Source organism: Wolffia australiana, chromosome 5, assembly GCF_029677425.1.
Source record: "Wolffia australiana isolate 7733 chromosome 5, ASM2967742v1".
Classification (NCBI taxonomy): domain Eukaryota; kingdom Viridiplantae; phylum Streptophyta; class Magnoliopsida; order Alismatales; family Araceae; genus Wolffia; species Wolffia australiana.
The window spans coordinates 22,160,342-22,174,436 of NC_135839.1; the positions used below are offsets into that span (position 1 = coordinate 22,160,342).

A 14,095-nucleotide genomic window follows, 5' to 3' on the forward strand; every position below is an offset into this window, starting at 1 on the left:
ATCAAAATCACTCAAAGTTGAAGACTATATTCCCCATTCAACGATTTTAGACCCAAGAAAGATACTCAATTTATTCACGATGAAGAAAAGTTTTTAACTATCTACACTACCTTATACTTTCTCCATAAACTGTCCACGTCTTCAACTTCAACCAACAAACAAACTAGTCAAGATCAACCATCTATAACTCTGATGCATAAGTCCTAGTCAATAATCAACTACAGATGAACTGGATAACTACTTAAAGCATTCTTGAATCGATCCTCATGTTGACCCACTCAAATGGTGATATTAACTTTGGTCTATAAAATATCCAGGGCTTGCAATGGTTGTAAAGGAGTTCCTCTCTATTTGAGCCTCGAGGGGACTATCAATTTCAAAACAGGATTAACATCAACAGAATCTAAATCCATATTGTTGACTTAAAATGCAGGGATTAATGATTTGACAAGGAGTACAAAGACACCACTGGAAATGTGGAGGACATAGAGGAGGATTTTCAATCTTGATGTACGTTTATGGTTCTTTGAAGTTTTTGCTATGAGGTGTCGCCTTGGCAGTATTGTATGGGATGTGGTGAGGCATTCCGATGGAGTGAATTTGAGATCGGGCGCAGCGTCCAACGTGACATTTTTATTTTTTGACATGGACTTTATAGAATACATTAACCACTTTATTCCTCATATGGGAAGTTCATGCCATATTTTAATTTGGCATTTCTACTTTGAATTTGACATTGATTTGTCAATGGGCTAGATAAGGACTGGACAAGATTGGACTAGAACTGGACCAAACTTAGCTAGTGTTTAGGTCCCTGACAAAAACCGTGACTATATTGGGATCATCCAAACCTACTGATACAACCAAGAGGGGCACCTAATCCACGAAAAGAGCCCGCCTTTTGTACACATGCCTTTAGGATGAGGTATAAATGATCCTTCCAAGGTGGGGAATGATTAGATTCATTAAGGGATAGAAGATAATACATCGTTAAAAATTTGGAAGATTTTGAACCAATTACTCCCAACTTAAATTGATGCACAGATTAAAATTAGAGACAAGAGAATGCAATTTTCTCAAGCCAACCTAAAACATGCATTCTCCATATTGTAAAAAAATGAACCAAAGTATATCAAAAGCTGTGGTTCCTTATATTCCTTTATGTTGGAATTAAAAGTGTTATCTCCTTGAATCCGCATTCTTATTCAGCTTACTTTATCTTTTTTATCCTAGCTAAAAATATATGGAAAAGGTGGTACGATCATTGTGTCTTTGTGATACCCATTTAGAAAGTTAAAAAATGAGAATAAAAATAAATTATTATAGAAAAATACTAAAAGACCCATGGAACAACTAGATGATATAAGATTTTTATACATCAATATTATGAATGTCCAGTATAGTGTTCATGGGTTGAAGTTATAGGTCCACAAATGGCTTCAGTATTTTATCATTTTCCAATAATTGTCATCCTGTCTTTGGATAGAAATCTAAAACAGCTTTATAATAATATCATTTTCAAAATGATAAATTGGACATCTTATCAGATTCGATGGAAATAGTTTTTTATCGTGAGTATGATTAAATGCAAAGGTATAGGTCCACAAATAGTTTTTTTCTTGCATGATTCAATGCAAGATTCAACTTTTTAATTTCACAATAATATTTACGCTTAATTTTAACCAGAAGATGACATGCTTTTCAAAATATCAGCCTACATGGGGAGATGCAAATGCATTATTTTACATAATTTTCTAGAGGGCGATAAATCATCAAGCAGTCATTCACTTTAATATTTTTATATTAAAATATAATGTTTTACATATTTTCTTCATTTCTCACTTGGCCGCTTCAACTTTCCAATTGGCTTCAGGATCTCATGGGTCACCATTTTATGGTGCACCCAATAATTCATAAATAAATACTTAAAAATGTGAGTTATTAAAACAAGATTGATCATTACTAATTGTAGTCTTTGGAAATAAAATTTTGGAAAATATAAGCTGATTTAAAAACTTCAACATGATTTATGTGTCCAGATAGAGATTGTCTCAAAACAAATTAGGCACATAACCAATTACCACTGGCATATATTAGTATCTACATGATGGTGGAAAATTTCTCACAAAACTATGCCATGCAAATACAAATTTTCAATTTAATAAGTTTTATTTTTATATCCAGATTCACCATAGATTGAAATTTCAAAGAATTTTTACAGAATCAAATGACCTTTGATATAATATAAGCATAAAAACCGCACCAACGAAATTTGGAGCTAGTATTTTTTTAAAAGAATACAATGTAGAAACATAAAAGTCAGAAATAATAAATATTTCTATGGTATTATTCATGGAAACCTCTCCTGAAAACATAATAAGCTTAGAGTGAGATATTATGATTATCTACCCAAAAAATTATATTTCTCTCATTGATTTATTTATACGTCTCACTCCAGTCATCAGGAGTTCTTCCTAAATAAATATTCAATGTATGTACAAATTGAGGAGTTCTTATGATGCTCACCCTACGAATATATTTGCCTAGAAAAATTTAGAAAATTTCAAAGGATTATCAACATGTATTTTTGAGAAAAGGATCAGCTGTTAAGTTTTCAAAATATAATCTTGCATTAAGAAAATCCTTTAATTAATTTTATTTATAAAAATTAAAATAAAATATCATCATTAAAAAAATAATTATTTAAACAGTATCAAATAAGATACAAGTTTATAATAAGAACAAAATAATGTGCAGTAATTCCCGTTTATGTAGATCTGTAATGTACTTGGCCTCTATTAAGGTTTTAAAGCGTAAAAAATGGCCACTATCTTCTTTGTAATTGGTTGATCTAAAGTAGTGGTGAAATCAAATTTTAGGTATTAATTTATCATTTAAATGTTTATTTTTTCAATACAATTTATAAGGTCTTGACTCGTAAGGTGGGGTTATTTCCTCAGGGAATGAACATTAGGGATTTGAATCTGTTTCATATGGTAAGTAGGAAATGAACAGGGATATTTGATAAAGATAAGGATGTGTTGAGATAAGAAGGATGATCAATACAGATATGACGACATCATCCATCCATCGTGAAATGACTTACACCTTGATTTGTAAAGTCAGGTAATATGAATTCAGATCTGGTGCTTGTTGAAAATGATTAGAAGACAAAGCATGGTATCGAGGATATAGCTGATTGTTGAAGTTGAAGTTTTGAGGTCTCTATTTAGTCAAAGGTCGACGCCCACTACAAAAATTAGCGCTTACTTGATGGACCAATGTTCCATTCCCTTTGACCTCGATCAATATGCATGGCCATGTCCTCTATTGGTATCAATCCCCATATTACTGATCACAAGTCCAAAAATATACCAATAAGTTGTGTTATTTAGTTCTTCATTAATTTTAATTTATTGAAATATAAAAAATCTAAAACCTCCCTAGGAAAATTCATGAATTTTCTTAAAAAATATAATTTCTGAGAACTTTTACATTCATCAAATAAATATATGGTGAATGATCAAAATGTCGTTTACTAAACCTGTCATTTCGAAATAATAAACTTCTTTTAATTAATTTTTTTTAATTTAAATATATTTTGTACCCGTAATTTAAAGAGACTGCATTCAAAAAATATATATACTTGTGAGTTATTTTTCTCCAAAATAGTCTTTTATACTTGATCATTTTCAGGAGAATCATCCAGGATGTAAATTATACTTTGAATTAAATCATAATGTGATGAAAATTTTCAATAATAGTACATGTAGGAATCAATCAAATTTATGTTCGAGTGGTAGTGTTCATATGATTAATGAAATGCATTGCATTGTGTTCATATGATATTCATAATTTGTTTTAGATGACTAAAATCCATTGCATTTAAATAATTATATTTACCTTTAAAGTCCTCATTTTAAGCATTTCTAGGCTAAAATATGTGATAATGAATTATATAAAAAAAATAAAATCTAATAACTTAATGACACATGCTCGCCAACAACTGCTCCAGTTGATAAACCATAAATTATGGTTAGCTATATTGTTTAAGGCCTCTAATTTATAAAACACCATTTATAGTTTTCCTTACCTGAGTACAAAGTAAGGGTTGGATATACAAGAGTCGAGTTTAAAAAAGTGAATTTAAAGTTTAATTTCTAATTTTCAAATATTTTAATATATTCATCTTGGAATTCGATCTAATTTCAGAAAAGAACTAGAGAGCACTAATTCAAAATAATTCTACGAATGTGAGAAAATAATATTGCTATTTAATCTAATTATTCAAGGTTTATTGAGTCCTTTTTAGAAAGATTGTGGGATTTCATGAAATATTAAGAAATTAAAAATAATTTACATTAACTAACAGACAATGTTGGTGATGTGGAGACGAGACAAGCATGTGTGATGTTGGTGAGTGGAGTGAAAATATTTAATTATCCTGAATTGTGGCAAAGGTGGTGGCAAATATGCAATGACGAGTGGTAGAGTCTATTGAGGGGTGTGTGATGGTGAAAACCAGCCTAACCTCAACAAAGACAGCATAGGAAAATGGAAAAAAAACATGAGTCTAAAAAATATGAAGATTGCACTAATCTCATCGGCATGTGCCCAACGGGATGGGTGGTGCTTTATCTTCAAGAGTCTTGATCAAAATGTTCCTCCTTCAAGCTTTCATTCTCAAGACTTAAGAACAGATCCAAACAAGTTTTTGAATGAGAAAATCACTCATATTAATTGCAATTATAAAAAAATACATGGGTGTCTTTTTCAAAAAAGGTGGGGGGGATTCTATTTATAGATGAGCAGGGAAAGAGAAACACAGCTACCCTCAAAAGTTTATCCCAAAACGCCTTCTGGATAGTTAGATATCATGATTAGATATTGAATCATTTTCCTTCAGTTTTTATTAAATTTCCTTTCGTAGTTTTAATTTTTTGTGAACGAATGAAATCCAATATAAACGAATGTTTGATTCACTCCAGAACAAAAATTATGAAAGACAAGTCAACAAAAAATGAAAGGAAATGTTATTAAACAGAAGTTCTTGGGTCATTATTAAACATAAGAAATAATGGGCCAGACTCTCTTAAGATTGGCGTAGTAGAGCCCAAATTCTGTTCTATATCCTTCCTGGGCCGGAGAAGTTCAGTACTTGGCCGGAGCTTTCTCAGAGCTTCACCTGAGAGAAGGGGCGACGAGTTGGGGAAGAAGATGACTATCGACGACGAGAAATCGGTCTACGTAGGCGGCCTCCCGTACGACGCCACGGAGGAAACCGTTCGCCGAGCTTTTGATCTCTACGGCGCCGTCAGGGACATTAGAGTGAGTAACCTAGCCCGTTCTTTACCGATTCTTTTGATGCTATTTCTTTGTTGGTCTCTTTGATATTGTTGTTTAACTGGGTTGCGGTCCGCGATTAATTTATCTGTATTTTCCTGTTCATCTTTCTTCTTTCGGTCGGAATGAGAACTTTCTTGGCAGTTTTACTCCTTGAAATAAGACAAAAGTTCTTCTATTTTTTGGGCTATTTCTCTTTCCAAAACGGAAATTTTACCTTGGAAGTTCAATAGTAGGTGATATATGGGTCTGAAGGATCTCTTTTCATTGATAATAATTCCACGGATCTTGGAGAAGCTGAAAGCTGATTTCCAGGCGCCAATTTTGTGGAAACCTGTAATGACACTTAGTTTCCTTAAAACACTTATTTTACTTTCTTTTTTTCTTCTCCTACATATCTATGTTTCATCGAATCAGTTATTTTCAAGCTCCATTTAACACTTGTTTTGATTTCTCTCGTTTGAATCCTCTGAAGGGTACCTTGGCTTGCAAGCTTGTTTCCATATTTTTTTCCTCGGACCTCGGCTGATCTCATGAGCTGGTGCAGCATCCCTTATAGTTTAACTGAAAACAATGGTGTTAAATGCTTAGAACTAGATTTGAAATGTCTCTCCAAACCCAGATCTCTTGTGCTAATTAATTTATTGATGTCTCGTGAACTGCAGATTATAAATGATCGGCTGGTCGGAGGAAAATGCTATGGTTTCGTGACATTTACAAATCCCCGGTCTGCGATTGACGCGATCAATGATATGAATGGAAGGGTATTACTCATGATTTTCTTTGCAGTTCTTGCCCAGAACCCTAATCATTACCTGAACCCTTGATTGTGCATTTGTTTCCTCTATTTAGCTTCCTTGCTCTCTGATTTACCTTAATTACATTTCATGCGGCTCATTTCGGTCATGTTACGTCGTTTTCGGCTTTATGTCGAGATATTGATACCGTCTTCTTTTGATCTAGACCATTGGTGGCCGGGTAGTTCGGGTTAATGAGGTGCGAACAAGAGGGAGGAGGCCTAACTTCAGCCGTGATGGTTATCAGCGATTTGATGAAAGAGATGTTGACTGGGATAGGGGAAGAGAGAGAGATAGGGATCGTAGTCATGAACGGGACCGATACCGTGATCGAGATGTTGAACGATCGAGAGATCATGATCGGGAGCATGAACGAGAGTATGATGATGGGTACGAAGCAGAAAGAAACAGGGATCGAATGCTTGATCCTGATAGGGAACATGAGGACCATGAAAGAGAACATTCTCCAGAACGCGACCAAGATTGGGACAGAAGCCAAGATGCTGACTGGGACCATGAGAGAGAGATGGATCGAACTGAAGACTACGAAAGAAGCAAAGAAAAGGATAATGGGAGACATGTGAGGAACCGCTTTGGGTAAGGCTTGAACCTCTAATTACTCATTGGTTTTCGTCTAACATGATTTAAATTCACAAAAGCCAGTCACCAACGTTCACCATCACCAATGACAATGATGCTTCATCTTCGTCCCATCATTTGCCATTGTCAGGGCAACAATAGTGATAGCGACTTTATGATAACTACTTATCATCGCTGTCACTCTGTTAACCTCATTCAGATGATGAGAGATGATGGAATCATCATCACCATCGTCCTCTGTCGTATGAGACAAGGGAGATAATGATAATGATGATAATAAATTTTGCCATCGTCCCCTAAACATTACAATGATCAGCTCAAGTAAGGATATGAACATACTCTTACCCATTTAATCTAATTTGGATTTAACTTAACCCATATTTCTCAGGTCTTCCAACGATCGTCAAAACAGGGAAATGTCATCGAATTCCAACGCTGAATATCTAGATCATGTAAGGAGAACTATACTGGACTTTAATGTATTGATACATTTTACATTGACTCTTGCTTCCATCCAACTTCAGGTGAAGGAGCAATTAGATGTCTCCATTCGGAGACGTGAAGAGCTCCAAAAGCTGGTGGGTTGCGGTGACCATTTATTAATATATTTTTTTATAACCGTTCTTATAAGGGCGCTTGACCTGATTTCGACAGATATCTCATATGGAAGAGAAAGTGGAGGACAAAAGTCAACTCGTGTCTGATTTACAGAAGAAGTTTCAGGTCAACTCTCCTCTATTGTCTTCTCTTTAAGTTCACCCCACCTACTGAATAATCTTGACTTGGGTCAGAAACTGGAAGAGGCTTTGGCCCTTGCAAGAAAACTTTCTTCCCAGCGGCAGTCCCAACTTTCCAAGGTAAAAAACTGTTACTTTATTTAACCGCATTCCACTTTGTGTCTGATCTGCCATAATATCTACCAATGCAGCTACAAAGATGCTTCCTTCAAGTCCAAGACTACTCGGAAAAGCTTAAAAGCAGTGAGCTGGAGTTGCAGGTGAGACACAACCCTAATTGCATTATGAGGTTCAGAGACGAGGACAAATTCGTCACCGTAATCCACTTTTTAGTCATGAGATGAATGACGAGGCAATGGCAAGATGCTGGCGTGATGACGAAGAATTCGTCGTTAGTTGATTAGGACATTTGATGACAGTGATGATGTTTTGTCATAGTCATCCTCCGCTTATCATCACCATCCTCCACTCCAAACCCTTTATCGATTTTTTTTTTTTTTATCGATAATTCCACTGTTTTACTGGATACAGTGGTAAGATGATGTCCATTGTTGTGCCACAGGCAATTGTGGACACTGTGTCGGCTGAGCTGGATGGAGGAGAAGACCAAGGCGTGAGAGACGGCACAGCATATGGGAACGTCACAGTGTAAGGTATGCAAAGTGGATTAGTTGAGGCTTTAATGGAAAGGACAGATTCCTTGTTTTCACAATTTTTTCCCTTACCCTCTCTCTATCTACTCAAGCTGATCATTAGGATATAAGCTTTTGGAAGATGTGATTTTATACATCTGGTGACCTCGGAATGATTAAACGGCACAGCTTTAGTAGACGAAGTACCTTCTCGGTTTCTTAACTGAATGATAGGTATTAGTTTAAAAAAATTATTAACTGGTTGGCGCATAACTCTGAACATGTGACTTACAGGAAACCACATTCACATCACAATTCATTTGAAATTTTCTCTCGAACTACAGTCTCCCTCTAAGAATTCTCATTTGAATTTCTATCAATTGAAACGTTGAAAATGAAGATTATTAGGTTTGCTTTTCCTTAAACTTAATTTTAGGCTATTAAAGTTTGAATCTCATCACAAACAAATACTACTAGGTTTCCATGCATCAGTCTAGTATTTCGATGAAGCATCATGTATCAACTCTTTTTTCATCTTCCTCACTACATATACTGCTCTCTTAGCTTTCCCTTTCTGTGCTTCTCTCTTTTGTCTCCCCTTATTTTCTCCTACGTAGACAATCAATGGATACCTCTCCGCTACCTTAATGAGTATTAGATATCTGAGGACGAGTATTTTGAAGCTGTGCATCTTCTCGTTAAGATTTTGTTCTTGCTTTTAATCAACATAACAGATTATTCATCAGCCTGAGTCTTATTGGTGTTTACTGTATTTCTTAGAAAAAAAGGTCTTTAATGTAATCTCCTCTTTTTTCATTCAGCTCATGGATTTTCAAGAACCCTAGCATTTCTTCAAGAGAGGTCTTCTCAATGTATTCTGCTTCTTGAACGGCTATGAAATTTAGATTCTAGTCGCTTAAAAAAGGTACTCATTAGGTTATGGTTCAATATGTCCTACTTCGTCCCATTATTATTTTTATCAATTTTGCTGTCTTTGATCTTCTCTCCTTAGTACATGCCAAACAACTAAGGAACTCTTCATTTTAAAGTGGCATGAAGAAGTTCCATACAATGTGTAGTGCAAATAGAATGTCTTAGCCTCTAGCATTAAGGGTTTGTGCCTTATCCGATATCTCATTTTAAGATAAGATAAGACCCTTATAAAAAAAATCTATTTTCATCCCTCGATATATTTCCTAAGTCTAACATTCATAATAGGGTATGTTCGGAGCCCTAACATCTGAGGGGCCCCTTCTTTCAAAAAAAATGAGGTGGGTGGTCTAACCTCAATATGTTCACCAGAAGTAAAAAATCTAATGCTAAGACAATGCAACTGCATGAGTATGGTTGACTTTGATGCCAATTGAAGACAGTTTTATCTTTAGGAGTTCTAGATGTGCTTAGTAATTAAGGTGTCAAGTTCTCGAAACTGGTTGAATTGAGTAGTTAGTAGGGTTACAAAGTACCTAACGAAGGGATAGGGAGAAGTAAACTTTAAGCTTTACTTTGAATAATATTTAGGGAAAACCCTAAATATGCTTTTCTTGGTGCTACCCATTGCTATCAGGGTTAAAATAGTAACGGCAATAAAACACAGCGATACACTAATTCTCAGCGCAACTAAGTCTATGAGCCCTTAATGAGAACACGAAAATCGTACCTGATGTTGCTGAGAATTTGAAGCCTAAAAGGTGACAAGCTATAGAGGACTTGTCAAAATACTACGAGGTAAAAGTTTTATTTCTGGGCAGTTTCAAAGTAACATCTAGAATTCGGAATCTTAATGGAAAGATACCCGGTGAGTAAGGATGAGTCTAATCAATAATCAAAAGGGTAAATTTTAATGGATGACAGCGGACTTATGGAACTCGAAAAAATGTCCCCACCAGTTATGAAATCATCATGACAGGACTTGCTGTAGAATTTTTGTGGGGACGACGATGAAGATAACGAGTTGTCACCTACCCTACAGGAAAAGAGCATATAAAACAGCAAAAAGTATAAACAAGAGCTTCACGACTTACGCCATCCCATTCGAGCGCAGTTAAGTAATGAACTTTCACCATCTTCCAAGCTGCATCTCTCCGTATGAGTCTTCCCCTGAGAATAACTTTCGCAAATTAGCCTCCAATCAAACAATAACCAAAAAACACCATAATTCCTGATACCTTGTAGGGATCGAAGGAGTTGACTTCTGAGAAGGTGGATCAGAACCGTCAATTGTCCATGGAGCACGGCCAATCAAGGGTCTAGCTCTCGGGTCCCACGACCTCGACTTTGCATACTGGGCACAGTGCATTGATCTTCAGCCACTTGTCTATACAAGCCTTGTGAAAGAAATGCCTACAAGTCAACTCCCTCAGTTCTTCCCTATCCACAAACTTCGCCAGGCAGATGCAGCACAGCTAACCAAAGAAGCAAAACACAGAAATTAAAAGAGATTTGTTGAATCAAATCAAGGTAGGGATAATTATTTACGGCATCTTCGGCGGCGATGGCGCGTTCTCTGTCTGTACCGACGGCTATGATTCCGCCACCAGCGTTGACATCGTCGTCTGAATTGGAGTGGAATAAATATGTGGGAAGGGAGTTGAGCAGCTCTGGGGACGCGCCCCGGTGGAGAGTCAACTCCTCTCTCGAGCCCAGGATGGAGATGATGCAGGGCAAGCAGCAGCAGACAGTGGCGCAGAGAATGATTGGCATGGCATAGCAGATGCAGCTAAAAGTCAAGAACACTATGCACATTCTGGCCACCAGGAGAGAGAAAAAGTCAACGATGGATACCCAGGGAGGAGGATGGTTTGACTCACCCATAATAGGCTTCTTTGACACTGGACATTGACTTTACTGATATTTTCTTCTCCATCAAGCATAATCGGTTAAGAAAAAATCCGTCACTGTTCCCGTTAACTATGCAGGTTGACGACGACAACGTTGACTTAATTTAACAAAATTGAGGGCTGATTGTTGATGGTCAACAGTTCATGATGCCAAGACATCGTCAGTATCAACCATCAATGGGGACCTCATAAATGTCACTGTGAATCTCACCCTTAAATCTTTCAATGTCGAAGAGGTCTTACAGTCATACCTGTACAAGTTTGGGGAGTCTGAGGCGGAGGAGCGTCCACCGAAGACCCACACGTTGCCGACGACAAACCACACAGCGAAGAAGCAGTCCAAGGCCATCTTGTACTGGTCGACGAATGTGATGAACCTGAGAAGACAATGACCTCTCATCATTGCTTTATACTACGGGTAACTTAGTCTAGTGAACGGACGACAGAATATGAAAATTTTTGGTCAGTCGACTGTGACCAAGTCTGCAGTTTTGTTCCATTTCACTTCCAGGGCTGGATGAGACAGATGACTGAACAGATGGAGGATGGTCGTAAACCAAGACTAAATTACTAGCATCGAATGATGGATCTGACTCACAGAATGGAAGGTGTTGAAGAACAACATCCTGCTTAAGATAAAAAGTAGTGTCCTTGCTATCAGCTATAGCTTTTAGCATAATTCGTAAGTGTTTGAATTTAACAAAGTATCAGAGTAATGTCACAGGTTCAAGTCCCAGATGCAACACAGTGTACGCTTGGACCAACAAAAGAGGCCAGCAGCAGGTGTTGTGGGGAGGTGTTGAAGAACAACATCCTGCTAAAGATAAAAAGTAATGCCCTTTCTATCAACTGTAGCTTTTAGCATAGTTGGTAAGCCCTTGAATCTAACAGAAGTCACAAAGGCTTTCAAACTTTATTATTCTGACGGTCAGGATGGATGACTGATGACAGTAAAGAATGGACCGCTCATGGATCATCATTAGTCCACGAGCCTTACAAGTAACCTAGTTTAATCATCTTTAGAAAAACTGGTTCAATACCTTGGATTCGTGATGATAGAATATTGTCCACCTGCATTTCGTAAGTTATCTTGTGAAACTTGAGTAGCTGAAACTTGGTTGTTCTGAGAAGCTTCTTGTAGTCTCCGAGTAAATTCTTCATCGTTTGGTCGATTATTCCGGTGTATGTAACGCCAGTAAAGATGGGGCAAAATGGCAAAGCAGCCGACTGTGTAGCCAATCACCCACTCAAACAGGGGAGCCTTTGGATGCTCACTTCTTGACAGAGACAAGACTATGACAGCAGCGATTATTTGGCTCATATTGATAACAAGTTCAATAGAAATCCACAGTCCAGAGTTGAGTGGGCTTCCCTGACGTCGGCCATAGCTGTCACCTCTCCTACCGACAGAAGTATTTTGAGCATGAGACGTACTGGGTGATGTTGATGATGAGGAAGATGATTCAAGATCATGGATGTGATTGTTGGTTGAATGGCCTTCAAAGTTACTGATATTGCCTTCATGAGAGAGAGATGAGGAAGGAATACTACTGCTGGGGATGTCAATAACATGTTGAGGCGTGCCACGATCTGCTTGACCCGCCATCAACAATGGATGTCTGTCTGTGATGCGTTCACTCGGTTGGTCCGAAGAGGTAACAGCCATCAAAATCTACCGGACAAATTAGCAAGGAATGAAGCATACATAAACCCCAGACTGAAACCTTGTTGCATTAGCCTCGTTCTGCTTCACCAGGTGAAAGACTAGAATTCACTGAAAACGAATCATTCATGTTGTTTCAGAATGAAAGCGCAGTAAAATGTGAAAAAAACTCCACAGAAGATAGGCTCAATGGAGCAGCTAAACGATCGAGAAACTAGTATTATATTTTGTGAGTGGGTTGGAGAAAATTAGTACACCATATGTGAAACTCTAGAGGAAAATGAAAGCGATACGAAACCAAAATAATAAGTTGGAGATTATTTTCTTTCGTCATCCTGGAGGCAGATGAAGTTATACAAGTGAGGTGACAGTACAAATCGAAATTCGAGCCTCTTCTCGACTGAAATATGCTGTCTTCCATGGGTTAAATGAATAAACGAATGAAAAATAGAGAACTCAGCGAAATTCATCAATTTCCTTTTTCAATTTCGATTCTCGTAAACGATGTTCAAAGCGCAGCAGATTAAACAATTAGAAGGCAACTACATGTTATCGGAATTATCGACCCAAAAATCTTTAAAGAATCAGAAACTGCAAGAGTTGCCATACCCCAAGGTCCTAGAACGTAATAGAGATAGAATCAATACAGCTGATTCAATGAGACATTTTAATTGAATTCTGGTATAAAAACAAGGTCATGTTCACGCCGTGTAAAGGAACTGAGAATGCGAATCCAAACGTAACACGAAGAAAACGCGTGAAATCAAAGCAACAGTGGACGCCCAATCGGATGTTCATTAGACTCTCAGCAGCACCAACGTCGAAAAAATTTGTTGCTACAACAAACGATTAAGGATATGGCGCAATAGCAACAAACGAGCTCACCGGGCCTTCGATTTCTTATCACGAGTAGACCAAACGCGCCGGCGCGAACAGATGAACAGTTCTCACCGAATTTCCGCGCCAATTTCACCGAAATCCAATTAGATCATCTTCAGATCGTCTCGCATCCCAATTTCTTGATTTACGGTGATGAGCTCGCTGCTCCTCTTTCTGCTTTCGCGCTCCGTCAATCCGCGTAATGAGAAAAATAAATAAATAGAAAAAGTCCACCATTATCTCGGTGTAATGATCCCAACCGTCCGATCCGATCACCGTTGAACCCCACACCGTGAAAAAGTCGGTCATGAAGCTGAGCCAGATATCTCGAGGCGAACCTGATAACGATGTCGGATATCGGTTCAATATAATACTGATATGGGACACCATTTATACCTCAACTTCATTTTTCTGTTGACTAATTAAATATTTTTAAAATATGTTTTAGTATTTTATGTTTAGCATAATGCAAGACGACCTAATTAGGAATACAAAATAAGATAAGTAACTATACTCCATGTAGGCCGGCGAGGCTATACTGTCCGAATTCAGAGTCAAAAGGGGATGTCTTTAACCATAAGTTCCAGCCAGATTCCACGTGGAA

General features: G+C 37.3%; 2 protein-coding genes across 2 annotated transcripts; one reads left to right on the top strand and one right to left on the bottom strand.

Annotated features, from left to right (window-relative positions):
* The first annotated feature begins 5,133 nt into the window (after positions 1-5,133).
* On the top strand, positions 5,134-9,103 carry LOC144703894 (RNA-binding (RRM/RBD/RNP motifs) family protein). Its single transcript, XM_078576193.1, has 10 exons — positions 5,134-5,328; positions 6,009-6,107; positions 6,307-6,737; positions 7,129-7,192; positions 7,265-7,318; positions 7,395-7,463; positions 7,532-7,597; positions 7,669-7,737; positions 8,040-8,130; positions 8,931-9,103. The coding sequence occupies exons 1-9, from the start codon at positions 5,218-5,220 to the stop codon at positions 8,127-8,129; spliced, it is 1,053 nt and encodes a 350-aa protein (XP_078432319.1). The 5' UTR covers positions 5,134-5,217; the 3' UTR covers position 8,130; positions 8,931-9,103.
* An 805-nt stretch (positions 9,104-9,908) lies between these two features.
* Positions 9,909-13,689, bottom strand: LOC144703893 (E3 ubiquitin-protein ligase At1g63170-like). The gene is made up of 6 exons (XM_078576192.1): positions 13,498-13,689; positions 11,990-12,723; positions 11,201-11,326; positions 10,588-10,855; positions 10,278-10,514; positions 9,909-10,209 (listed from the first exon to the last, which is right to left on the bottom strand). The coding sequence occupies exons 2-5, from the start codon at positions 12,613-12,615 to the stop codon at positions 10,359-10,361; spliced, it is 1,176 nt and encodes a 391-aa protein (XP_078432318.1). The 5' UTR covers positions 12,616-12,723; positions 13,498-13,689; the 3' UTR covers positions 9,909-10,209; positions 10,278-10,358.
* Between the last annotated feature and the right edge of the window lie 406 nt (positions 13,690-14,095).

Coding starts and splice junctions, on each gene's coding strand:
- LOC144703894 (XM_078576193.1), top strand. CDS start 5,218: ATGACTATCGACGACGAGAAATCGGTCTACGTAGGCGGCCTCCCGTAC. Junction 5,329..6,008: donor GCGCCGTCAGGGACATTAGA/GTGAGTAACCTA, acceptor CGTGAACTGCAG/ATTATAAATGATCGGCTGGT. Junction 7,193..7,264: donor ACGCTGAATATCTAGATCAT/GTAAGGAGAACT, acceptor ATCCAACTTCAG/GTGAAGGAGCAATTAGATGT.
- LOC144703893 (XM_078576192.1), bottom strand. CDS start 12,615: ATGGCTGTTACCTCTTCGGACCAACCGAGTGAACGCATCACAGACAGA. Junction 11,327..11,989: donor TCTATCATCACGAATCCAAG/GTATTGAACCAG, acceptor TTGTCTTCTCAG/GTTCATCACATTCGTCGACC. Junction 10,856..11,200: donor GACTCCCCAAACTTGTACAG/GTATGACTGTAA, acceptor CCTGGTGGCCAG/AATGTGCATAGTGTTCTTGA.